This window comes from Ctenocephalides felis, unplaced genomic scaffold (assembly GCF_003426905.1).
Source record: "Ctenocephalides felis isolate EL2017-DRISC unplaced genomic scaffold, ASM342690v1 CF-g0.4_SCAFFOLD_01492, whole genome shotgun sequence".
Lineage (NCBI taxonomy): Eukaryota > Metazoa > Arthropoda > Insecta > Siphonaptera > Pulicidae > Ctenocephalides > Ctenocephalides felis.
Window position 1 is genome coordinate 8078544 of NW_020537646.1, and position 25136 is coordinate 8103679.

Here is a 25136-nt window from a genome sequence, read left to right on the forward strand (position 1 = left end):
TATATAAATTATAAAGCGGTTCAATTTTTTTCATGACTTATTTCCATATCTTATTTATTTGTTGTTAGAGATTATTTTTATTTGTCTTTAAACACTTAATGGTTTATATAGCTTTTTAATATGAATCGCAATTTTATATTAAAAATTTAATGTGCTTTTATTAATTATGTACTTTATATATATATTTTATATTATTCTGATATATTTTTATTATTCTGATTTTCAACTGAAATTTTTGAAAATTTGGAGGAAACTGCAATTTGAATTTATTTAATAAAATATTTTAATAATTAAATTTGGCTCAAGTATATAATAAGTAAAAAATTTTATATGTCAATTATGGTATAAGAAGATTTATTATCAAATCAATACAATTACAATTTATTTATTTGAAGTATAGTAATTTTATGAAAAAAGAAAATAAAATTGTATTATAATAATAAAAGTATTTAGGCAATTATTTCCATCTGCTAAAACTCTAAAGATGTTGTTTTATGGCCTGATGATGTCTTCATATTGGCATTTTCTTCTTACTTGCAGGAGTTTTCATTTTTGCATCTTAATACCACCTGCAAATAAGAAGATTATGCTTTAGTAAGTTTTTAATTCGTAAAATTGTATCATTCTAATGATCTTATATATTATACAAACAAAGACGTGTAATTAAACAACTTAAGTTTATTTTACACTATTTATTCAGTAATCTAAACTAATAATAAATATCAATAAATAACTTATTCTATAAAAATTTGCTAGTATATAGTTTCAATCTTGTAATTGTTCTTCAAAATTATTTGTCAGAAATGGTTTTGGTTGATACCGTTGTTGTGGTTGCTGAAATTGCACAAAATTAGTTGGTTTAAAAGATTGAAATCTATTATCTATAGAATTTCCAGGACTATATTGCACTTTTTGAACATCACTTAGCTGCTTGGGCATTGAATCCATGTTTTTCATGTTAAAATCCAATAGTTTGCCAGGATGAAATTCTTTATTGAACGGAATGAAATTTTTATTCAAAGTATTTATGTTGTTTTTTATAACATTGTCCTCTAGTGTTATTTCGTTGGCTGGTGAAATTATTTTTGGTGTATCCGTGAATTTATTTTGTATTTTTTCAATTTCTTTGTGCTGTTGTACAATCGGATTAAAAACATCAGAAAATATGGGCTTTCTCATATCAATTGGTTGAACTTGTATATTTTCTCTTAAACCTGCTCCATTTTTTAATAAGCCTGATTGCATCAGATCAACTGGTTGTGGTTGTGAATTTGCTCCATTTTGCAATAAGCCTGATTGTATCCGATCAACTGGTTGTGCTTGTAAATTTTCTCTTAATCCTGCTCCAGTTTGTAATAAGCTAGCTTGTAACGGATCATTGTTTAGTTTCTTCATAAATGGTGAAGGTAATTGTGGTTTCTTTTCAGTTGGTGATGGCAAAACATCTACTGGTAGTGATGGTTTGTTTTCTGTTGGTTGGATCCATCTTTGTGGTGGTATTGGTATCTTCTCAATAGGCAGTGGAATTTTATCTAAAGCAGTGGGGAAGTTATTTGAATTTTGTGCTGGCAATCTATCTAATGGAGGAGGTAGTCTATCAAGAGGAGCAGGCATTCTATTGGTAATGGGTAATGGCAGTCTTTCTACAGGTATGGGAGGTCTACTTTCAATTGGACTAGGCAATTTTTCCATCGGTTTCATGACTTCAACAGGTCTAACGACTTTCGACTTTTTGTTTATTAAATCTTTTTCAAGTGTAGTCTTCATATCTTCAAGTTCTGCCATTCCCATTAACACATCTCCTAAAGCATCTGCCAAATCGGTATGTTTATCTTGAACCAAAAGACTTAGTATAGATCCTAAATTCTTGCTTAGATCATCTATGGCATCAACTTCTTTATTGACAGTTTTGGCAACAGTTGGATTATTTGCTTTGTGTACAGTTATTGTAACATTCTGTGTATTCAAATCTTTTACTTCGGTACAATTTGATTCAGGTACTTTTGGTTCTATAGTAATTTCAGCGCTTATTACTTCTTCTTCCAAATAAAAAGCTGGTTTCACAATCTGTAAACGTCCATCTTTCTCGATGTATTTGTGGCCCAGATAGTCATACACGATTTTAGACTCTCCATCCTCTAAATATTCAATTGGATCTGATACATAATACTTCAAACCCAGTTTAAACTCTATCTTCTTATTCTGTTTAGTTTTATTAACTTGCACACTTACTACATTACCTTCACCTATTTCATCTATCTTCTGGCTACTATTGTCAGGTTTTTCGACATTTTCTAAATCACAAGCAACAACAGGCAATTCTTGAATAATCGAATCATTTTCATCAGAAGAGTCATTTGTAATTTCAATACTTGAAATATTTTCACCGGATTCAATGCTACGTTTGTGTCTACATTGAGACGCATACCTGGGGTCAACTTCTTCGCAGAAGCACTCGACGCGTTTTGGCTTCTTGCACTTCTTTGGGGGCTTTGGGGGCGGAGGAGGGCAGCTGACCAACGGCTCGATGTGGGGTTTGTATTTGTTGCATGGACAGTCACCTTCGGCGACAATACAGCAATCTGGAAAAAAAACATTGTTAAAAGGTAAATCATGAGAAATAGATATATTATAGTTTACATTTTTCGTTTATATTACAGTTTGAATTTTTAATTGTATATTGAAAAACTATATGAATTGAATACAGTATTTATTTACCTGGTTTGGGCAAAACAATTCTATCAACATGAGCTGACAAGTCCAAAAAGCTCGGTTTACAAGTACAAGTGCAAGGAACTTCCACTTCATAATCGAATCTGTAGCGTTTCTCTGGCGGGGGTGGGGGTGGAATATCCAAAATGTAACCACAATCATGCCTTAAGAGAACAAAATTTATCAGTTTTGGTATATACAAAAAATGTTTCTATTTTTCTATAGTTCATAAATAAAATTAAAATTTTCAGAGTATAAGAAAAATTAGTTACATATGCCCTGAGGGACTTACAATTACATAATAGAGTGTCATAAATAAAAATGAAATTTAACTTGTGAATTATAATAAAATAATTTGGAGTTACCAAAATAATTACTTATGATTCTACTTACAATTTGATAGGCTTTTCCTCAACAATGGGCACTTGAACCTGGTAATCAAATATGTATCGTTTGCAGTCAACAGGCTCCGGAGCAAATGCAAGTTGGTATCCTAAATCTTTTTTCGGAATAACAAGTTCAACGGGTTTTGGTACTTCGACGTGGTAAGGCAAGGTTGAGGTGCATCCGCAGGCATCTCCGGTCCAAATTATTTCCGGCTTCTTGCAGTAGTGCACTGGCGGTGGTGGAGGAGGACAGGGCGGACACTGTAAGTAGAATTGAAATTTAATTATTGAATATTCAGTCTTTTTGTCATAAACACACGAAGAGCTACGTCAAAAATTAAATTTTCGGTAGTTAATTTTTTTCACTTACATTAGGACAAGGAGGGTAGCCATGTGCCAAAGAGCACAGGGCCAAAACAAACAAAACTGCCACAGATTTCATACCGAATTCACTCGGCACTCTTAAAAATTAACACGCACTATCGACCAAAATTAAGTTAACACTACTTTTTATAAGTTCGTGTGTTTGTGCTGATATTACGTTGTTTGGCATTATTTTTTATAAGTATATAAATATAAGAGAAAATATTTAGATTACTTTTGATACTTGATACGGAAGCTCGGGAAAAATGCCTTGAGAATTTCAAGGCAGCTACAACTTCCACTATTCATATGAACTTTGCAGCAAAAATAGTAAAGCATGAATAAATACATCAGTTTTTTTAAATATGTTAAAAACAGGGACTTGAATGGGCTTTGTGAGATGAGAAGCAATATTTGAAAAATGCTAATATCTATATATACAGTTTAAAGAACTAACAACTATTCATTGTGCTGATAGGCTATAATGCATCACTGTTGCATTTTTTAAGCCTCTTAATAAATCTAAGAAATAATTAATATTTTTTTTAAATATTTAATATAATAAATATAAAGTGTAGATTATTTATTTTTAATAACTTTATAGACAACGTAATTTGTGTATTATTCTTTTGAATATTTTTATATAATCAACTGATTTAAATTCATTTTATTTCTGATTGTTTAGATCTCAAGACGGAATAATATACTTAACTTTTTTTTGTAGTAACTTTCTTAAAAAATATTCTTTATTGAAAATAACTTCAGCAAATCATACCATGTTTACGCAATAATTTGAAGTTTATAAAATTAAGCAGCAAATTATGTTTTCAATAGTGCATTTTATGTAGATACTTATTATAAAGCTATTGAATGATATCGATATTAGATAACAAACTACGATTTATTTATAAATAAACATTTTTCTAATAGTATATATAATATTTATTTTTCTTATTAATAATACTCACATAATTCATAAAAACTTATCATACAAAAAAAATTATAATGATAAAATATTGCTAATGGATTCTGTAGATGTTACTCATATTAATGGAATAAAATAATTATAAAACTTAATATGAGTACTAGGTACTACAAATACTAAAAACATTTGTTATCGACTATTTTACCAAGCTTATCTTTATATTAAATTTAAATAATTCAAGTTCCTCCCATTAATCTAAACTTTAAACTCTAATAGTAATCTATTTAAATATTAAACTTAATTCTTGATATCTATAATAAAAAATTTATTCATCACTATACATTTTCAATGAGCTAATTGTTTGTGTATACAGAAAGTTATTTGAAAATATTTATTTATTGTCAGCTAGAATTTCGCGGTCATTATTGAGCGTTTTAAGGTCACAGACCTGACAACCTGAATTTTGAACCTGATGGTACAGATTTGAAAATATCGCACTAATTAATAAACTTTATAGAACAAATGAATTTAAAAGATATTTTGATCAATCATAAATGAAAAGAGAAAATATTAATTTATTACGTTTAATATCATTATATGTGTGTAATCTATTTGTTTTTAATAATATTTAAAATAATTGATGAAGCCAATCGACTATATGCAATTTTTTGAATACAGTAACTTAATTACTTAATCAAATCAAACTTAACATAATCAAAAAATTTTGTATAATACATAATGTTGTTTCAAGTGGTCCAAAATAATTCTATATAAATGAATTTCACATAAACTTAAATATTTCAAATATAAATAAAACACGGCAGATATGTCGGTAATAATGATTTATTGCAAGTATATTTAAAATAACTTACTAATAAAATGATATTATTTTTTAATTAAATACACATTTTTATTAATTGTAACTATTTAAAATTAAATTTTATATGTAATTTGGAGATGAATTGTCTAGTTTGAAATTAACTTCACTTATTCTCACAAGATATGAAAACTAAATGAAATGCAGTAGAAATTTCGTTAAAACTCAGTTTATTTTTTTAATTGCATCAATTATGTAATCTTTCAGATTTGTCAAATGTACTTTTCATCATTCACTCTCACATTCAAATCACTTTCATACACACATGGACACACACACACAAGCACAAAATATAGAGCACAAAGCTCAGTCAAATAGTTTTCAATTCTCAATGGAAAGTCTTTCTTGTATCAATATTCATTTAGAAAAAGCATGGCTTTTTAAGTTTTGGTTTCTTCAAGCACGGGCAAGGGGCTAAGTCTTCATGAGAATCTTCTAATGAGGAATAGATTTCAATGGAATCGGCTGCACATCCACAAGGTCTGGGTTTATCGAAGTGCAAATGATCACGAATGACAATTTTTCCGGGGACAAAGCCGCAGTCGAAGTCCAATGGTGGTGGTGGTGGTGGAGGCAGAAGGCCGGGCTTCTTCACCAGGAATTGTGGGGCTGATGCTGGAGAAAGGAATAATTAGGTTAAAAATCTCAATATCGAAATATCAGCATGTTGAAAGAGTTAATAATTATTTCTATTATATTTTTACTTACGTTTCACTGGTCCATAGCCCAAATCGCTGTAAGACAAGAATGCAGCAGGAGGAACGACAACATCAGCTTCAGCGCTTTCCTCAAATTCTTCGACGACTGGTGCGGCAATTTTGGGCAATTTTAATTCAACAATTTCACGCTCAACTCCGAATAATCTTTCTTCGGGGATGTTCTTCAATACCTTTTTAAACATACCATCTTCTGGCTTCTTGCGGAATCCGAATTGCAATTTTTCCTCTGGTACGGCAGCGGCAGCTTTTTGGGCAAGTTCGTAGGCAAGAATTAGGGAGACAGGGTCAGCAGGAACTGCTGGTTTTTTGGGTGCGGGTTCGTTGTAACAGTCGTGGAAACCGAGAGGAATTGCTGGGTAGTCGCATCCATATTTGCAGGGTGGGGCATCCAAATCGATCTTCAACTGAAATAGAAATATCAATATATAAGACAAACTATCTAATACATAATTAGACCAATTTTAATCAATTGAATTAATAATTAAACTATTGAACTAAAAGTTAAATAACACATATGAGACGGATATGAGAGTTCAAGAATAAAAAAGAAAATTAATTGCAATTTTTCAATAACCAGTTTTTTAATCGGTGTCATGCTGAAATAAATCATTTTTGTAATTATTTTATTTATTATAAAAATAAAAATTGGTGCATAAGAACTCAATTAATTTTCATAAATCAATATTTCCTATGGTCAAACAATTTTGCTTAAATATGCAGTAAGTACTTCAAACTTAATTACTCGTTCAAATTTATTTAATATGCATAAAAATTAAATAAAACGTTCAAAAATCTAATTTACTGGTAATATTTTTAATTGTATAATATCTAATTATAATGTTAGATTAAAATCGATGTGTGTATCATTTATTACCTTTGTGCAGGGTACAGGAGCAGGAATGGCAGGCACAACGAGTTGGCTATCACAAGAGCAAGGATCGCCAATTGGAGCAAGAGGTTCGACTCCACCAATCATTTTACAAATCTTTTGAGGTTTGGCTGGAACCGGTTTCTTGATGGGCGCAGGGCGAACTACCGAACCGGAGCAACCGCAAACATCGGCTCCGGTCAGCTTGCAAGCGCAACTTGCTGAAGCCTGGGTAAAAGAGAAAAATCAATTAGTCATTGAAAATATTGAATGATTTTAATTACGTGGTTATGCAATTTATTTTAATTTTAATCATTTTATATATTATTTACCTCATTAATAGCCAAAGCGGCAATAGCCGCTAACAAAAAAAGTTTAAAGTCCATTTCAATGGTACCCCTTGAGAAAAATTGGTATAACTGTACCGATTGGAAAAACGTATTACCCTTATATACATCTTCTAGAATTTAAATATTTTTATATTAATGTTTGTAAATAAATTGCAGTGAGACATGATGTAGAGTCTTCTATTCATTATATTTATTATTTTGTTTAGTAAATACGGAAACATTTTGACGGGGCGTTTGACGGTCTTAACATTGATGCGGTTGTTGGGAAGTGACTCGGATATTTACCTTGAATAGTTTTATTGTTGCGAAGATCAACATCGGAAAATTTCTATAAGAGAGTAGGAAATCATCACTAGAAATAATTACCACATTTGGCAAAGAAAGTGAAAGAAATGGTTATGAAGCAAATTGTGTCTTTTTGATATATATGTAATATTTACTTTGATATTCTTTGAAATTATATTATCACAATAAAATAATTGCATTATGAATTACGTATATTTATAAAATAAAATATTATATATTAATTAATTTCAAGTTAATTAAAATAAATTTTAATTCTTTACCATTTCTTGCATTGAATGCATCGTATAATTTAATTAATTAATATTTATTATTTTTATATCTATTTTAAGTTTTTTAACAATTGAATAACTTGACTATCACTGATTTTGTTTAAAAAACTGAATGACATTTAAAAAATACTAATTCTTCAAACGTTTTCAATTATACCATGACATCTAAAATACAAAAAAATTAATGCGTGCAATCTAAATAAACTCGAACCGGCCGAGTCAACCCCAATAAATTGAACGAAACAAAATTCCTAATGGTACTGTCAAATTATTATTTTACTTTTTAAAAACTTAATGTGAATTTTAATGCCTTTAAGACAAATAAGTGCCGATTACCTCAACTAATGTGATGTACAGGAAATTGCTAGCGCCGGCAAAATGTTCGCAGACATGGCTAAGAACGCTCGCGGGGACTTCGGTATGATCATGATAATTCAATCTCATGATAATTACATATGTAAAATAGATAGTAAAATAAATGGCAAATTTTACATTAAATAATCTATAAACTTCTTTCACACTTTGCATTAGGATTTTATGCAACATACTTACTAACTAACAAAAATTAATAATAGAACTAATAGAAAGAGCAATATATAACATAGTAAAATTACATAACTCAATTTATTAAAAATCTATGATCTTGTTTAAATAATTTAATAAAAATATTTGTCTATTTCCTCAGAGAACAATCCAAGTAACGCTGATCGGAAGCAGTGGCCGAGTAGGGGGTTCTTTGGCATTACTCTTGAAACAGAACATATACATAACTAGATTAAACATCTACGATGAAGCTATTTTCAGTCCGGGCATCGCATTGGATCTGGCCCACATCGAATCCAAAACCAAAGTCCGTTCCTTTTATGGTGTTGACAAATTAGACGAAGCTCTTGCAGGTTAAAATAATGATGAGATAATTGATAATATCATTATTGTTGTCTTGTGAAATTGTGTGTGTTTGAATGATTGATTGTATTGGTGTTAACGAGTAAAAATGTGTATGTTGCTTTCTGATATTAAAAAAGTGAAAAAATATCTGATTTGTTCTCGAGTGTTCAGATTGTTTCTTATTATTGTTATGAATTTTTATTATTAGGTTCGAATATTGTGGTGATTACTCCGTCAAACGACAGATGTCCATTACCAGCGGAAGAAGCACTTTTACTAAACATAAATGGAAGGCAACTGTTCAAGAAAATGTTACATGTGGCTAAAGTCTGCCCGGACAGCTTAATATGCATTTGCGTCGAACCCCTAAACTGTGTGATGCCAATAGCTACAGAAACACTCCGAACTGTGAGTGATCCAAATAATTTTTTCACATAAAATTTTTATTAAATATTCCATGTTTCTGTTACAGTTTGCGTGTTACGATCCTCGTAAAATATTTGGCATAACGACTCTGAATGTTGTGAGAGCGAATACGTTTGCCGGCCGAGAGATCAACAAGAATCCTCTGGACGTGGATGTCCCAGTTGTGGGCGGTAATGCTGGTCGGACAGTTGTTCCGCTTTTCTCTCAATGCAAACCTCATTTCGACGCAAGCGCTAAGCTCTATCATCAGCTTGTTCGGAGAGTGCAATGCGCCGAAGAATTCGTAAGAGATATATGATGAAATAATAAATTTTCGGATATATCAGTTCGGACATATCAGGCTGTATTTGTTTTCATTGCAGGTTGAAGGCAAAGGAAGAACTGACGGTGTCGGCGGCCCTAAGCTGGCCCAAGCCTACGCCATCGGCCGGTTTGTCTACGCCCTTTGCTGCGGCATCGTAGAGCGCCCTGGAGTCGTAGAGTGCGCGCTGGTCCGATCCACAATTTTCCCTGATATTCCCTATTATGCATCGCCAATACTTTTAGGTAAATAATAATAAAAATGTACTGATATAAATTAATATAAAATTCAGATGAAACACATTATATGCCATTCAAAGTGAAAATTTTTGGTTCAAAATAATAAGCGAGATTATGCGCATTGATACATCGCTGTATTTTTAACTTCCCGTAGGGCAAGTTATAGTAATCGCAAAAAAATCGAAAATGAAAATTTTTATATATCTTTACGTTTCAGAGGTTTCTGAACATTTTGGCATACCTTAGAAAAAATGGATGTATGTGTGTGTGTGTGTGTGTGTGTGTGTGTGTGTATGTGTGTGTGTATGTGTGTGTGTATGTATGTATGTGTGTGTATGTATGTGCGGATACAAATTTTCGTCGACGATTTCGGGAACACGGATTAGCCGATTTGAATAATTCAAAAAACATTCGATCCGTATTGATAAGGAGACGTGCTGATTAGTTTTTGGCAAAGGCAGGTCAAGCCGTTCCGAAGATACGGGGCAAAAAGTTCCGAAAACGGTAACTCCGTTTTTAAGAGAACGGAGCGTCCGATTTTAATAATTCAAAAAACATTTTATTTGTATTGACAAGATGAAGAATCCATACAACTTTCATGAAGGTAGGTCCAGCGGTTTCGGAGATATAGAGGAAAAAGTAAAAAAATGAGTCATTTGGCGGTCAAAAATGATCATTAGACATATGCACATCAAATTATCAGACATTTTATAGAGATTTTAACAATAAGTATACATTTTGTTAACATTCCTATCGGTTCCGTACCAATGCTTATGCGTTAGACAGCGATGCGGCGCTTACGCGCTTTATATTTTGTCCCTATGTAGTTAAAGCAGTACGATTGCTTTGAAAAAAAAGTTCAGATCTTCCACAATATGTCAAAATAAAGAAAAAAAAATTTTTTTTCAAAAAAAAAAAATTTTTTTTTTAAAAAAAATTTTTTTTTTAATTTTTTTTTTCAAAAAAAACTAATTTTTTGTCCAATTTATAGTTTCTCAAAAATCTTATTTTTTCAAAGTAATTTTTTTTCAAAAATGTTAATCGTTTTAAAAAAAAAAAATAATTTTTGGTACGGGAAGTTCCAGCAATTTGCCTTAAGGCACGATGCCATAATTGCCTTAAGACAGAATTCCACTTACAGCTAGTTAAAGATATGAAAATGCATCATTTTACCATTCATAATCTATGGACAATTAAATTTTTGGTTTGGTGTACCACATATGGTTTGTGACTAAACGAACTTTTATTACCATATTCATAATATTATTTTTAATTAATATTATTTATCGCCTATTTATTTAATAGGTCGACACGGAATAATGAGAAATTACGGAATCCCAAAAATCACCAAACAAGAAGAAGATTTAGTCCGCTGTTCATTAATACGACTCAGTCGAGAATTAGATTTGGGTCAGCATTACGTCCAAAAGCAAATAGAATTGGTTAAAATGAAATAATATGAAATCTTGATTGTTTCACACATGTCAATGTTGTAATTTTCGTATTTGATCTTTTAGATTTTTTATATAATATTTTGCTTTTAAAACCTTTACTTTTTATGTAATCCGTATTTTAATGGTTCTTTCATATACTATATTTTAATATTTCATTCGATATATATTTTTGAAGATTTTTATAAATAAAGTAAAAAAATAGAGACGACTCTTTTTATTTCTTGTATTCATATTAATTAAATATTTTTTATCGTTGTACTTAAATAATATATATCTAATTATATTGAAGTGATGTAATAGTCAAAATCTATTGTATAGGTATATACGTATGTTTGTATAGGTTCGTATACGTAATTTTTGACCTATATTGCTTAAATTTGCTGAATTAGTATCAATTGGGTATTTGAAAACGCTGATAATGCGATTACTTTGAAATAACACCTCATGTCTACGAAGCATATTTAAATATTACATATACACGTGGTTTTACATTTTCAATTAGATGGAATTGTACTAATTAAGGTAATCTTTAAGTTATTTGGTTAAATCCATTTTTTGGAAAAAATTAAAATAAAACCAAGCAGCCTTATATTTTAATTTTTTTAATTATGTAATATACATTATTACTTGCATATTATATTTTATAGAGTTTTTTTATATTTACATAAATTGAATACAGATAAAGCTTAAATAAATTTTAACTGAGATTTTTAAATAATCAACTTATTTTTTTTCGTTCCAAATATATCAGATTTATTTGGCTAATTGAAATAAAACTATTACATACTCGTAGACATTAAATTCCTATATGTTCATATATACATATAAATATTCCTAACAAATATATATATATATATATATATATATATAAAGTTTAAGTGAAGAAAATGACATTGACAATATGATATCCTTTAATTAATAAAATTAAAATACCTCAATATATTTATATATATGTATATATAATATATACATATATTATATATATATATATATATAAATATATAATTAAATCAATTTCGACTGCAATTAAACTGCGTAATTTTTATTTATCCAAATATATATTTTTAAAATGCGTGCTTTGTTCGTCAATTTAATTTTGTTTTCTTTTCAAATCTTTAGTTGGCCTTGGCCAAAATAAATGAAAATAACAAAATAAAAAATCAAAATGCAATCATGTTCATAAAAACTTAAAAATTTTAAAAACCATAAAAATTTCTAAATTTCTTGTAAATTTTCCACCATTAATTGAACAGAATCATCCATAGAAGAGGCGCCCCGGATACAACAAGATGTTTAGCAATTTTGTGAAAAATATTCAAAACCGAGCTTCGTCTCTTATGTCAAAATGTTTGCCGGTATAGTATTTTTATAATAGAATGATATTTAAAGTAGATTATTAAATAAATAGCTACGAATGCATCCGCACTCAGTACTGAATTCAAATTTTAATAAATTTTATACAAATCGAGGAATTTCTTAATAGTTGTACTGATGCACTTCCAGTGAACATTTTAAGCTTGAACTAGATACTAATAGGAGATAGATACTATATAACGTTTTACATAAAATCATTTTAATACAATTATTTTGAAAAAAAAATTCACTGGAATGTAAAAATATTTCCCGAATCGTCATATTCCAGGTCTACATAATACTTTGAAATCAAAGTATACTTTGACTATAGTTTTAATCAAATTGTATTTAATGAAATTGATGAAAATTTTGTCTAGTTTCTACTAAGCTAAATAAAAATGAGTGCTCGAAACTAAATTTACATGTTATTCGCAAGAATTGAAAAAAATGTCCCGAATCCATGTATTACAAAGTGAATTCAATATGGTTTCGATTAACTATTATCAACTGGTTTTATTTAAAAAAAAATTCTATTATTATTATTTGAATTCTGTAATTGGTTTATCATTTATTTTTTCCTTATTATCAATTGCTTTATAATATTCATCATGTTTATTATTAATATTATATATACATGTCATATCTTATATAATTAATAATAAAGTTTTTAGTTTATATTATTCTATAAATTTATTTTACTTGCATTATATTCACATGTAAAATTCATGATTTTACATACTTTGGCAATATTTTAAGTTTGTTAATATTGACCTACTAAACATTTTAGTGATATTTAAATAAGTAAATAAAATGTACTTGCTTTTACAAATATGTTACTTATGAATTGTTAATATAATAATCGATATATTATTTTTATTTAATTTCAGGCAAAAAACTATCACGTCTCTATAATAGGGTCGACCGGCGGAGTTGGGGCGCCTCTTAGTCTCCTATTGAAACAAAGTCCTTTAATCACAAAATTAAGCCTGATGGATTTGGCACCATACACCCATGGCGTACACTTGGATTTATCCCATATTGACAGCAAAGCCAAGGTCAAATCTTTCAAAGGTTTAGGTTGCGTTTGTCAGGCTGTTAGAGGTAATAAAAGCATAAGACAAGTAAATGATTTAACTTAAACTTGTTTGGAAGTTTCTTCCTAATTAAACTAACGAATTAATTTACTGAATTAGCGACTTTTTTTATTCCATAGGTGCTGAAATTGTGATCCTTACTTGCGGTGGAGCCGGTAGTAGAAAAACTGGTACAACTCGCGCATCACAATTTAAATTCAATGGAGTTATTGTTAAAAATATTTGTGATGTTACTGCAAAAATTTCCCCAAATGCTATTCTTCTAATCGTAACTAACCCTGTCAACAGTTTAGTACCTATGGTTTCTGAAATGTACAAAAAGGTATGTGCTGAACTAAAAAAACTTAAGTTTAAAATTTTACTGTTGCATCAATATCACATTGTCTAGTTTGTTTACATTTTAGCAATTATAATAATAAATTCATCACGCTGAAATATGATAACTCTTTGGGTTGCCATCTATAATATTTTAAGTCATGTTTTTAACAATTTCTCATATATCTATTACTTTAGGCGAAAGTTTATGATCCCCGCAAGATCATCGGCATCACAACACTTGACACAAGCCGAGCCAACAAATTCTTGTCGGCCAGAATGAAGATCAATCCCTTAAAAACACATGTTCCTGTTATTGGTGGACATTCCAACAACACCATTATTCCTGTTTTCTCGCAAAGTATTCCCAAACATGATTTGTCAAAATGCCAAATTGAAAAACTAACAAAGAGAGTCAGGACTGGTGGAGCAGAGGTAAATGGACAAAAATAATTGATAATTGATTAATAATTATGTATCTAAAATGTGTATATTAAATTTTATTATTATTTTCAGTGTGTGAAAGCTAAGAATATTGATGGAAGTGGATCAGCCACTCTTTCAATGGCCTACTCATGTGCTAGATTTGTGTACAGTTTATGTAGAGCCAAGAGAGGAGATAAAAATATAGTTGAACCTGCCTACATTCGGTCTAATTGCCATCCAGATGTAAAATATTTAGCTACGCCAACTCTTCTAGGGCCAGCTGGTGTCGAGGGAAATTTCGGCATTCCAAAACTCAACAGCTATGAAGAGAAACTTCTCGACAAAGCCGTTAAAGATTTAAAAGGTAAATATTCGAAGTAGATTTCCATAATTTTGCAAACATTATACTATATGTAAAATCAACTGGGTTTAAAATTACTCATTTTTTCAAAGAAGAAATGTTTTTGCCAGAAAATCTTATTTTCAAAATCATTCTAAATTTTTTGAGACCAAATTTGAAAAAACCATATGTGATGTGTGTATGTGTGCCAAATTTTGACTCAAGGTTTTCTCAAAAACGGCTGAACCGATTTCAAACATTTAAAAGCCATTCATTAAAACCTGATAAGAACTAAGTAGCTTTGATTAGTTTTGCAAGGCAATCGGTGGAGCCGTTTATCCACCAGAAAAAAAAAACTAAATAAAAATATACTATCTCTTTCAGGTGACATTAAAATGGGTGTAGATTTTATTAAAAATCAATGTGAAAAGGATAAGAAATCCAAACCCGAAAAACCAAAATCAAAAGTTACCTGTAAGAAAATCAAAAGGAAGAGAGAGAAAAAAGATAAATGCGCCAAACCTAAACCTAAACCGAAATGCCCAAAACCTAAACCGAAATGCCCAAAACCTAAACCGAAATGCCCAAAACCTAAACCGAAAGATACATGCAAAAAACCTAAACCAAAAGATACATGCAAAAAACCGAAACCAAAATGCAAAAAACCGAAAAAGGAGAAAAAATCCTGTTCAACACCTAAACCCAAAAAGACACCTTCATCGTGTGGAAAGCCTAAAGATTGCTCCAAGGGCAAAGAAAGGAAACCTGTTCCATGTCCAAAACCTAAACCAAAGAAGGAGAAAAAAGATTGCAAAAAGCCAAAAGAGGAAAAGAATCCTTGCAAAAAGTGAAGAAACTTACAAGCCGAATAATTGTACGCACGGAAATAGCGATGAACCTTTTTGCAATAAATCTAGAAAGTGTAATTCAGCCGAAAATAATTCATTGGTGCAGTATGTCACAGGTTTTTAATTTTACTATCTTCTGCAAAATCTGTTTAAATTATGTTTTCAGTACTGTACCGTTTCAACAAATTGTCTCCAAGTAACATAAACTTACCGAAATAAAATTTACAAGCATGAAATCAACTTTTAATTAAATATGTTATAGAATAAATAATTTATTTGACTTAGTTTTAACATTTACACACATTGCAAAAATACATGTCAAAATAGAATTTTATGCAAAAACGTATTTTTTAATAGATATTTTACAATCGTTGCGGCCTTTTTTATATATTTGCTTCGGTAAATATATTTGATAAAGAAACTTTTATTGGCATAAATTGTTATAAATATTAAAATGTTTTTTTATTATTTTAAATCTGTGTTTTTATACGTTTTTAGTCAGTCAGTAAAAAATTTCAGTAATACTACATATAATTTTAACGCTAATAACATACAATTTTGATGACAAAGCATGAATATGTAATAACATGGTAATAACTATCGCAGAAGCAAAATATGTGAACTATTTTCTGTGATATATTTATACAAATTTTGTAAAAACAGACTATTATCAACATAACTAAAATTCATATTTAAGCAATTCGGTTTTCTCGCCTAATCCGCAAGAACCGATTTTTTAAAATTATTGTTTTCAAAGAACTTTCTTAGTTGTTTTTTTTTCTCATAATAGCATTATTTCTCACACATGTATTAACTTTCCGAAGAAAAAGCTTTTATAATCAGAAAATCCAATTTGCTAAATTTAAGTATTTTCGCGACGTTTTCTGAACCGTTTGAAGCCAAATTTGAAATGTAAGTCAAAATTTGAAAGTTTTGGTCAAATTAATATATTGATTATATTAATATATGATATTAATAAATTAATAATATATATATATATATATATATATATATATATATATATATCGATTATATATACATTTCCAACCAATATGCAACTTTCTTCAATCAAAATGCCTTTTCATATCCGTTATTGCCTTTTCATATCCATTTCGCCCAATTCCATAAAACGTTTTTAACATAAATGCAATGAATATTTTTGCATTTAAAAATTGAAACAAAAACAAAAAAATGGCATTACAATAAGCTTCAGTAAAGTAAATTTCCAGTTCTTCAGTCAAAATTTCCTGTGTATTTCAACAAAATGCAAACTTATAAACGTGTATCAAAATCCTTTTCTTCAACCGGTGTGTTAGAAAAAGTCACTACGAAATGCTCCACAAAATTTAATAATATTGTAAGTAATGTCATATTGACAGTAGTAAAATGAATATTGTTAATCATAAATACGACCCTGGACAATATATGAATATAATATATTCATACGACATTTCGTTGCCAAATAGTAGATCTTTCTGAATAAATTTGGTTTTCTGGCTTGTACCATTTATTGCAATCTTTATTCATATAATATACGAATATTTTGTATGTGCATTATTTGCATGTAATTTTTTATATGAAAATAATTTTTTTTTTTTATTACAGCAAGAGAGGTTTATCCATGTATCAGTGGTAGGAGCCGCTGGTGCCGTTGGATCACCCTTGTGTATGTTACTAAAACAGATGCCACTGATAAGCAAAATTACATTTTTTGATAAAGCACCATCCACTTTAGGAGTTGCTAAAGATTGCTCTCACATTCAATCCAAAGCTAAGGTCAAAGCTTTCAAAAAATCAAAGAACCTCGGCAAAGCAGTTAGGGGTAATGGACCCACATGGATGTAAAATATATGCCAATAATTAAATATTTTATTTTATATTAGGTGCTGATATTATTGTTTTATGTCAATGTTGCTGCGGCCTGAACCAACCATCAACCAATAAAGAATTATTTGAAAGGAACAGCGCAACCATGGTAAAGATTGCAAATTGCATTGCGAATATATCACCAAGTGCTATTTTGCTGGTCGTAACAAATCCTGTGAATTCAATGGTTCCTTTGATTTCGGAAGTGTTTAAAGAGGTAGGATTTGATATATTTCAATCAGTGCAATATACAACAGTATATATAATAGCAATATATTTTTATTAGCGATGTGTTTACAATCCTCGGAAAATTATCGGGATGACTGTTGTGAATACTGTGAGGGCAAACCGTTTCGTGGCTGCGGCACTAAAATGCAATCCGCTTGTTGTAAATGTTCCAGTTTTGGGAGGTCAATCCTGCGACACCACTGTCCCTATTTTTTCACGAGCCAGACCTAAAACGAAGAAATTGCCTAAAAAAAAGATCGAAAAACTTACCACAAAAGTCAAAGAGAGTGGCATTACGGTAAAAAAAATTTCTTAACATCCTATTTGCCTATACTTTCTCATCATGGATGAGGAAATAAATCCGTAAAGTGAGAAATATTTTTTTGTGACAATGATTTATCTATTATTTATTACAGATGCAAAAATTGCGAAGCTGTGAAAGCGGATCGAGTCGATACTCTTTGGCAATGTCTTACGCCGCCGCAAGATTCATCAACAGCCTCTGCTTGGCAAAAAGTGGCCAAAACGATGTAATCGAACCCTGTTATGTCCGCAGCAATGTTTGTAAAGGAATCAAATACTTTTCTTCACCCTGTAAACTTGGACCAAAAGGGGTGAAAAAAATTTGTGAGATTCCCGACATGAATGTAGATGAACGATGCCAACTCGACACAGCTATACAAATACTCAAAAAAGACATTGAATTAGGAACGTGTTTCATAAAAAATAAAACTGATAAACAAAAGACAAATGTATAATATTTTCTTGATTTTATTCGATACTTGATGTTAAAAGTGAACCACATTGTATACATTATCGCACATTAATTAAATTGTTAATTGTAGAAATAAATATTTTTGATCGGCGGAAATTTTTATCACTCCTTTAACATGTTTATTATATTAAATAAAATATTAATTTTCATATGCATAAATCCATCTACTTATGGAAATGGTAATCCAAAGATGTGCCATGAGTTTTTGACATGAAATTTCGAAAATTACCAAAAGCCTCCTTAAAAAAATATTAATTCAAGTATCAATACAATTGATAATGCAAATAAATATAATTAATTGTTAAAATTAATAATGGTTGGTTGTATAGTGAAAAGACTTTTTGTTAATGAATTTATAATTTTCTTTGTAGCTCATTTGAAGAAAAAATAATTTAATCCATATGTTCATACTGTTTATTTAAAATGGAATGAATTCTATTTATATTAATTATATTTCATATTAATTAATCATTATTACGCTACTCAATAGATTTAAAATTTAAAAAACTAACGGAAAACGTTATTAAGTAAAAGCTGCCATCTGGCAACACCACTGTCAGTATGACAATCCCATGCAGAATTATTATGTCATACTTTACTGTCAAAAACAAAATAAACAATATCACTGTTCAAGAGATTTTAAAAGAAGTTATTATTATCCAAAAACTGTCTAACTATTTTAAACAATGAATGAGTAGATATGTAATTTATATTTTAACACAATTGATTATTTTTTTTTACAATGGTGGAGGCTGCAGAAGAAAACCCTGAAAAATCTGACACATGCACAGATATTTCAGATTGGGATTTACCTTTAAGTTTTAACAAAAACCGTCATACAGAATTAATAAAAGGGGCCGAGTCTTTAGAGCCAACATGGAGAATGAAGGAGAGGGTACATTTTATATTATCTTAGTGCATCATTAGAGATTTTGATAAACACATAACCTGTAATATTTTTAGATGAAAACAGTGAGCGTAGCCCTGGTACTTTGCTTAAATGTAGGTGTCGATCCTCCTGATATAATTAAAACGCAGCCTTGTGCAAGGCTAGAATGTTGGATAGGTAAGTTATATACTAATTATTATTTTGATACATTCATAAAATATTTTACAATAGTAAATATTACTTGCTATATAAAGTAGATAGCATTTAACGTTGCACAATTTTCAAATTGTAAATAATATTACAGGATTGGCATTGTGCAATTTTAATTATTAAAAAAAGTTGTATTTTGCCAATACATTAATTATATAAAAGAAGCTGTTGCAAATACTTTCTAAAAATTTTGAATTTAAAGTTTAATTTCAATTGGTTTTAGATCCTATTACTCTGTCCCCTACAAAGGCTCTGGAAATGATTGGTGCTAATTTACAAAAGCAATATGAACGATGGCAGCCAAGAGCTCGATATAAACAATCCTTAGATCCAACTGCTGATGAAGTTAAAAAATTATGTAGTTCATTAAGGCGCAATGCTAAAGATGAACGTGTATTATTTCATTATAATGGCCATGGTGTTCCAAAACCTACAACAAATGGTGAAATTTGGGTTTTTAACAGGGTATGTTATATAAAATACATAAACAAATCAGTTTTTCCAGCATTATAAGAAGTAAAGACAAATAAGAAGTGTTATATGATCCTTATTCAATGTGTTGTAGACCTATACACAGTACATACCATTATCTGTGTACGACTTGCAAGCTTGGATGGGTGCTCCTTCTATATATGTTTATGACTGCTCGAATGCTGGAATTATTGTAGATTCTTTTAAAACATTTGCTGATCAACATGAAAGAGAACAAGAAGTAAGTTAAATTACTTACAGCAAAGAGTTTGTAGTTAATTATGTAAATATAAATTTTAATATCGTTTTTTTTTTCATAAGGAAACAAGATAACTTCATATTTTAATAATTATCAAAATTATTTTCCAGCAAATGTCTAATCAGAATCGGGGTTCTCCAACAAACTTTGTATCTTATAAAAATTGTATTCAACTTGCAGCGTGTGCTTCTAATCAAATTTTACCTATGAATCCAGACTTGCCAGCAGGTTTTGTAAATTTATAATAATCTAAAGAATAATTAATAATAATCTAGTGAATAACTAATAATCGTGTTTTAGATCTGTTTACTGCATGCTTGACAACACCTATAAAAGTGGCATTGAGATGGTTTGTTATGCAAAATACTTCTAAGTTAGTACCCAAAATAAATTTAGATCTTATTGACAAGTAAGTAAAATAAAATGTCTAAAATAAACATTTATTTCATATTAATGTATTATCTGTGAATTTTGCATATTCAGAATTCCAGGTCTTCTGACAGATCGAAGGACAATGCTTGGAGAATTAAATTGGATATTTACTGCTATAACTGACACAATAGCTTGGAATATTTTGCCAAGAGATTTGTTTCAAAAGCTATTTCGCCAGGATTTACTGGTTGCGAGTCTTTTTAGAAATTTTTTATTAGCTGAGAGAATTTTAAGGTATGTTACATGTATATATTTTACATGTACCTTTATTCTAATTGGAAAATTGTTAATATATATATTTAATATATTTTTTGTTTTGAAAGTAATTATTTTTATTAATTCTTGAAGGTCATATGATTGTACACCAATTTCGTTCCCTGCTTTGCCTTCAAGTGCCTGCCATTCTATGTGGGCTGCCTGGGATCTTGCTTTAGATTTAGCGTTAGTTCAATTACCAAACATTTTGGAACATAAAGCACAATTCCAGCATTCACCATTTTTTGAAGAACAGCTTACTGCCTTTCAAGTTTGGTTAAACTTAGGTATGAAACATTATGACAAAAAATATTGAACTGTTATCATTACTAATATCTATCTATTATCTATTATTTCAGGTTCTGAGAAAAGAACTCCTCCAGAGCAATTGCCAATTGTACTGCAAGTTCTATTATCCCAAGTACATAGATTACGTGCATTAGAATTGCTAGGAAAATTCCTAGATTTAGGACCATGGGCTGTTAATTTAGCTTTAAGTGTTGGAATTTTTCCTTATGTTTTGAAACTTCTACAAAGTTCAGCGAAAGAGCTGAGGCCCATGTTGGTGTTCATTTGGGCAAAGATTTTAGCAGTCGATGGTGTGAGTCAATGTACAGCAAAAATAGCACATAATTTTTTACATGATATAATTTTTTTGTCTGGTTTATTTATAGACATGCCAAGCTGATCTTGTTCGAGATAATGGACACAAATATTTTTTAGCTGTTCTTCAGGATCCAACAATTCAGGTAAATGCATCTAAATGATATGCAATGTTCATGATTTACTTGATCTAAAGAATCTTTTAAAGTTTCAGAATATATTTCTTATGAAATATTGAAGTAATATTATTTTTTTAGGCTGAGCATAGAACATTAGCTGCTTTTGTTTTAGCCTGTATAGTTAACAATTACCCACCTGGTCAAGAGGCAGCTCTACAAGGATCTTTAGTGTCAGTTTGTCTAGAGCAGTTGAATGATAACAATGAAATATTAAGACAATGGTTAGCTATTTGTCTTGGACGTTTGTGGCAGAGATATGAAAAGGCAAGATGGTCAGGAGTTCGAGATTTGGCACATGAAAAATTGGACACGCTTTTGCTGGATCCAGTACCAGAAGTAAGATAACGTAAAGTATAAGAAATTTATTATGTAAACTTAGTATAATTTAAATTATTTGATAAACATTTGAATATTTTCTTAATTAAATTTTATAAGGTACGAGCAGCTGCTGTTTACGCTCTTGGTACTTTTATAAGTTCAGTGAAAGAACGTTCTGAACATGCTAACAATATAGATCATGCTGTTGCAATGAATCTAATGAATATTGTAAGCCAGGACATGTCACCATTGGTTCGAGCTGAATTAGTAGCTGCTATTCAATGGATGGTAAATTTGTTTATCTATTACATTTTATTCTTGAATATAATTAAAATGTGCATTTAACTATTTTAGATTCTTCAATTCGAAACACATTTCTTGGCAGTATGTTTGCAAGAAAATATAAAAATCAGTCCATTGCTAAATACAAACGATGTAATGACTTCACCAATGCGTAGGATAGCCTCTAGAGATAGATTAAGAGTTTTTTCACCAGGCTATCATTCTGGCCACGCTAATGACACTGTTGATTTTGGTTTAGGAACACTTGAAAGAATGAAACGTGTTTCAAGTTCTAGTAGTATCAGTTCAATGGGGCAATTATCACCACTGCCTTCTCTGCCAACAATTGGTTTTGGGTTAGTAATAAAATAAATTTATTGCAATTCAGACCTAGGAACTGTAGATAAATCAAGACACCAATTTTCAATGATTACTTTAAAGTGCTTGTAAATTTTCCAGTTCTGTATATATGAAACTATGGCATGGTCTAATTGCACTGTCTACTGATCCATTCCCTCAAGTAGCAATGATGGCAACTACAGTTGTTGATCACATTCGCAAACAAGAAAAAGAGTGGTATTCTTCAAGAGACGTTTCACAAAATATGAGTTCAAGTGTTAGTCTACCTCCTTCGCCTAATACAAAACCTAATTACCTTGGTGAATCACCACCTATTCATGTCAATAGGTATATCGTCTACAGTATGATTTATTTAACCAATTTTTCTAATGAATTTTTGTTTGTTTTTAGACCTATATTAAATAGAACAAGAAAAGCTATACCAAATCCTATTTCTGAAGATTTAGAACAAGAAGATAAAGAACTTGGAATAATGCAGCCTTTAGTTACCAGTAATTATGTTGCGTGGGCAGCTAAATATTTTACTCGACCTGTTAAACAAAACATGAGAATATCAGACTGTGAATCAAAGGGTTTTTATGAACGGGAATGGAGATTCATAAGAAATACAACTCTAAGAAATGAAGGACGAGGTAGAATTTCTTAAAAAATTAGTTCTAAAATTTAATTCAAGTTTTAAATTTAAATTTTAATATGCTGATATGTAGTTGAGTTTCTTATAATATGCTAATTGATTATATGATCGTAGAACTTTTGAATTTGAATTTTAGAGGAGAAAAGAAGAGCTTCTTATACAAAAATAGATAGCCAAGTATGGTCTGGTCGCAGCACAAAAGTAGCAACAGTGTTAAAATTCCACCCTTATGAATCACATGTAGCTGTAGCAGCTAAAGACACTATCTGGTAAAAAAAATATAATTTATAAATAGTTTTGTTTTTTAAACTTAATTCCTTGCCCGTTTTTCAGTGTATGGGATTGGCAAAGTGGTGCAAGACTAATGAGCTTTCAACATAATAAAAGCATAGGTCGGGGTCAAGGTGGTATGCCTTGTGGAAGAATAACTTCACTGGAGTGGATTAATCCGCATGATATTGGCTTACTTTTGGTAAACTTTTCCCACTTCTCTGAAAGTTCTTTTTACCATTAATCTATCTATAATTTAGGTAGGTCATGAAGAAGGTTCTGTACGATTATGGAAATCACATACTAGTCACATTGGTCATGGTATATCTAGAGACCCAACTTTGGTATCAGCTTGGCAAGGTTTAACAGACATTCTGCCTAGCAAAACTGATATAAATGCTGGTGTTGTCATGTGCTGGGAACAAAACACACAAACTATAGTTATGGCTGGTGATGCTCGTATGCTTAGGGTTTGGGATACAGAACATGAGTTAAGGCTTCAAGATATTCCAACAGGTATAAAAAATTCTTAATAATTTATATAGAGTGTTTGATATATTAATTGCATTATAATGTAGGTGCTGATTGCAGTGTAACTACTATTACAAGTAGATATTCCCATAACAATATATTAGTTGCTGGTTGTTCAGATGGTAGTTTAAGATTATTTGATAGAAGATTGTCACCACAAGAATCAAGAATCAAGACCTACAGAGAGCATCGTGGATGGGTGTTAACAACTAGTCTTAGAAATAACGGTCAAATTTTATCTGGAAGGTACGGCTATAATCTTTTAGAAAAATTTATCAACATATTATCTGTTTTTTTTTTTATTTTACTATATAAATTTCAGTCTTGCTGGAGATGTGAAAGTATTTGATATGCGTAGAGATAGCTCGGTACTGAGTTGGGATGTAGGTAGTGGTGTTTCTGCAATGTCATTTCATAATACTGCAGATTTATTTGCATTGTGAGTTACGAAATACAGTTAAAAATATTGCATGGTGATGAATTGTAATTTAAGGTGAATTATTTATTAATATTTTTTATTCTAGTGGTTCTGTCAATCACCACATTTCCATTAGCAATCTAAGTGGCCATCCTATAAACTCAATAAGAATGCATGAAGGTTTTATGGGGCCAAGAATAGGACCAGTGTCATCTTTAGCATTTCATCCATATCGATTAGCCTTGGCTTCGGGTGCCATGGACTGCTCACTATGTGTCTTTAGTGCTGATAAACCCACAAGATAATTAAAGAATCTTGTTGTTGTTGGTGATTTGTAATTTATAACTACCTCCTAAGTTAATGAATTTTAAGATGATGATCCAATTATTAGCGACATCCGTTTTTAAAAAAATGATGCAAAAGATTTCTGAACAATCCAGAAAATATTTTATTACTCTTTTTTTTAATTTTGCAATTGCAAATGTATTATGTTACAAGAATGAATAAATGCTTAATCACATAATTTTTGTAAAATTCTTGAAGGAGAAGTTTACTTTTGACAGAGAATCCGAACAGCTGATTTTATGCTTTCAACGTCTGAAGATTGGAAAAATATTTGGTCCGATGACCGATTTAAAAAATTTAAGAGCTATTTGACGATCGGCCCAGACATTTCGTCAGAATTAGCAGAAAAATG

At 30.3% G+C, this 25136-nt stretch overlaps 3 protein-coding genes across 3 annotated transcripts; all 3 read left to right on the forward strand.

The window, feature by feature from the left end:
* Positions 1 to 6229: 6229 nt before the first annotated feature.
* Positions 6230 to 17428, forward strand: LOC113370763. Its single transcript, XM_026611453.1, has 14 exons — positions 6230 to 6361; positions 6867 to 7082; positions 8461 to 8671; positions 8872 to 9071; positions 9136 to 9372; positions 9452 to 9635; positions 10935 to 11071; positions 13324 to 13537; positions 13650 to 13852; positions 14044 to 14280; positions 14362 to 14635; positions 14996 to 15575; positions 17065 to 17300; positions 17406 to 17428. Exons 2-12 carry the CDS (start codon positions 6999 to 7001, stop codon positions 15460 to 15462), a joined length of 2448 nt encoding a protein of 815 aa, XP_026467238.1. The 5' UTR covers positions 6230 to 6361; positions 6867 to 6998; the 3' UTR covers positions 15463 to 15575; positions 17065 to 17300; positions 17406 to 17428.
* On the forward strand, positions 15567 to 18415 carry LOC113370765 (probable malate dehydrogenase, mitochondrial). Its single transcript, XM_026611454.1, has 5 exons — positions 15567 to 15575; positions 17065 to 17281; positions 17343 to 17542; positions 17612 to 17851; positions 17970 to 18415. Exons 1-5 carry the CDS (start codon positions 15567 to 15569, stop codon positions 18309 to 18311), a joined length of 1008 nt encoding a protein of 335 aa, XP_026467239.1. The 3' UTR covers positions 18312 to 18415.
* A 519-nt stretch (positions 18416 to 18934) lies between these two features.
* On the forward strand, positions 18935 to 24875 carry LOC113369803 (regulatory-associated protein of mTOR). The gene is made up of 20 exons (XM_026610375.1): positions 18935 to 19223; positions 19292 to 19394; positions 19651 to 19892; positions 19993 to 20139; positions 20268 to 20385; positions 20458 to 20566; positions 20641 to 20823; positions 20938 to 21131; positions 21204 to 21445; positions 21519 to 21593; positions 21705 to 21962; positions 22062 to 22232; positions 22299 to 22582; positions 22686 to 23218; positions 23357 to 23489; positions 23554 to 23692; positions 23751 to 24006; positions 24069 to 24267; positions 24344 to 24460; positions 24546 to 24875. The coding sequence occupies exons 1-20, from the start codon at positions 19071 to 19073 to the stop codon at positions 24742 to 24744; spliced, it is 3855 nt and encodes a 1284-aa protein (XP_026466160.1). The 5' UTR covers positions 18935 to 19070; the 3' UTR covers positions 24745 to 24875.
* The last annotated feature ends 261 nt before the right edge of the window (positions 24876 to 25136 follow it).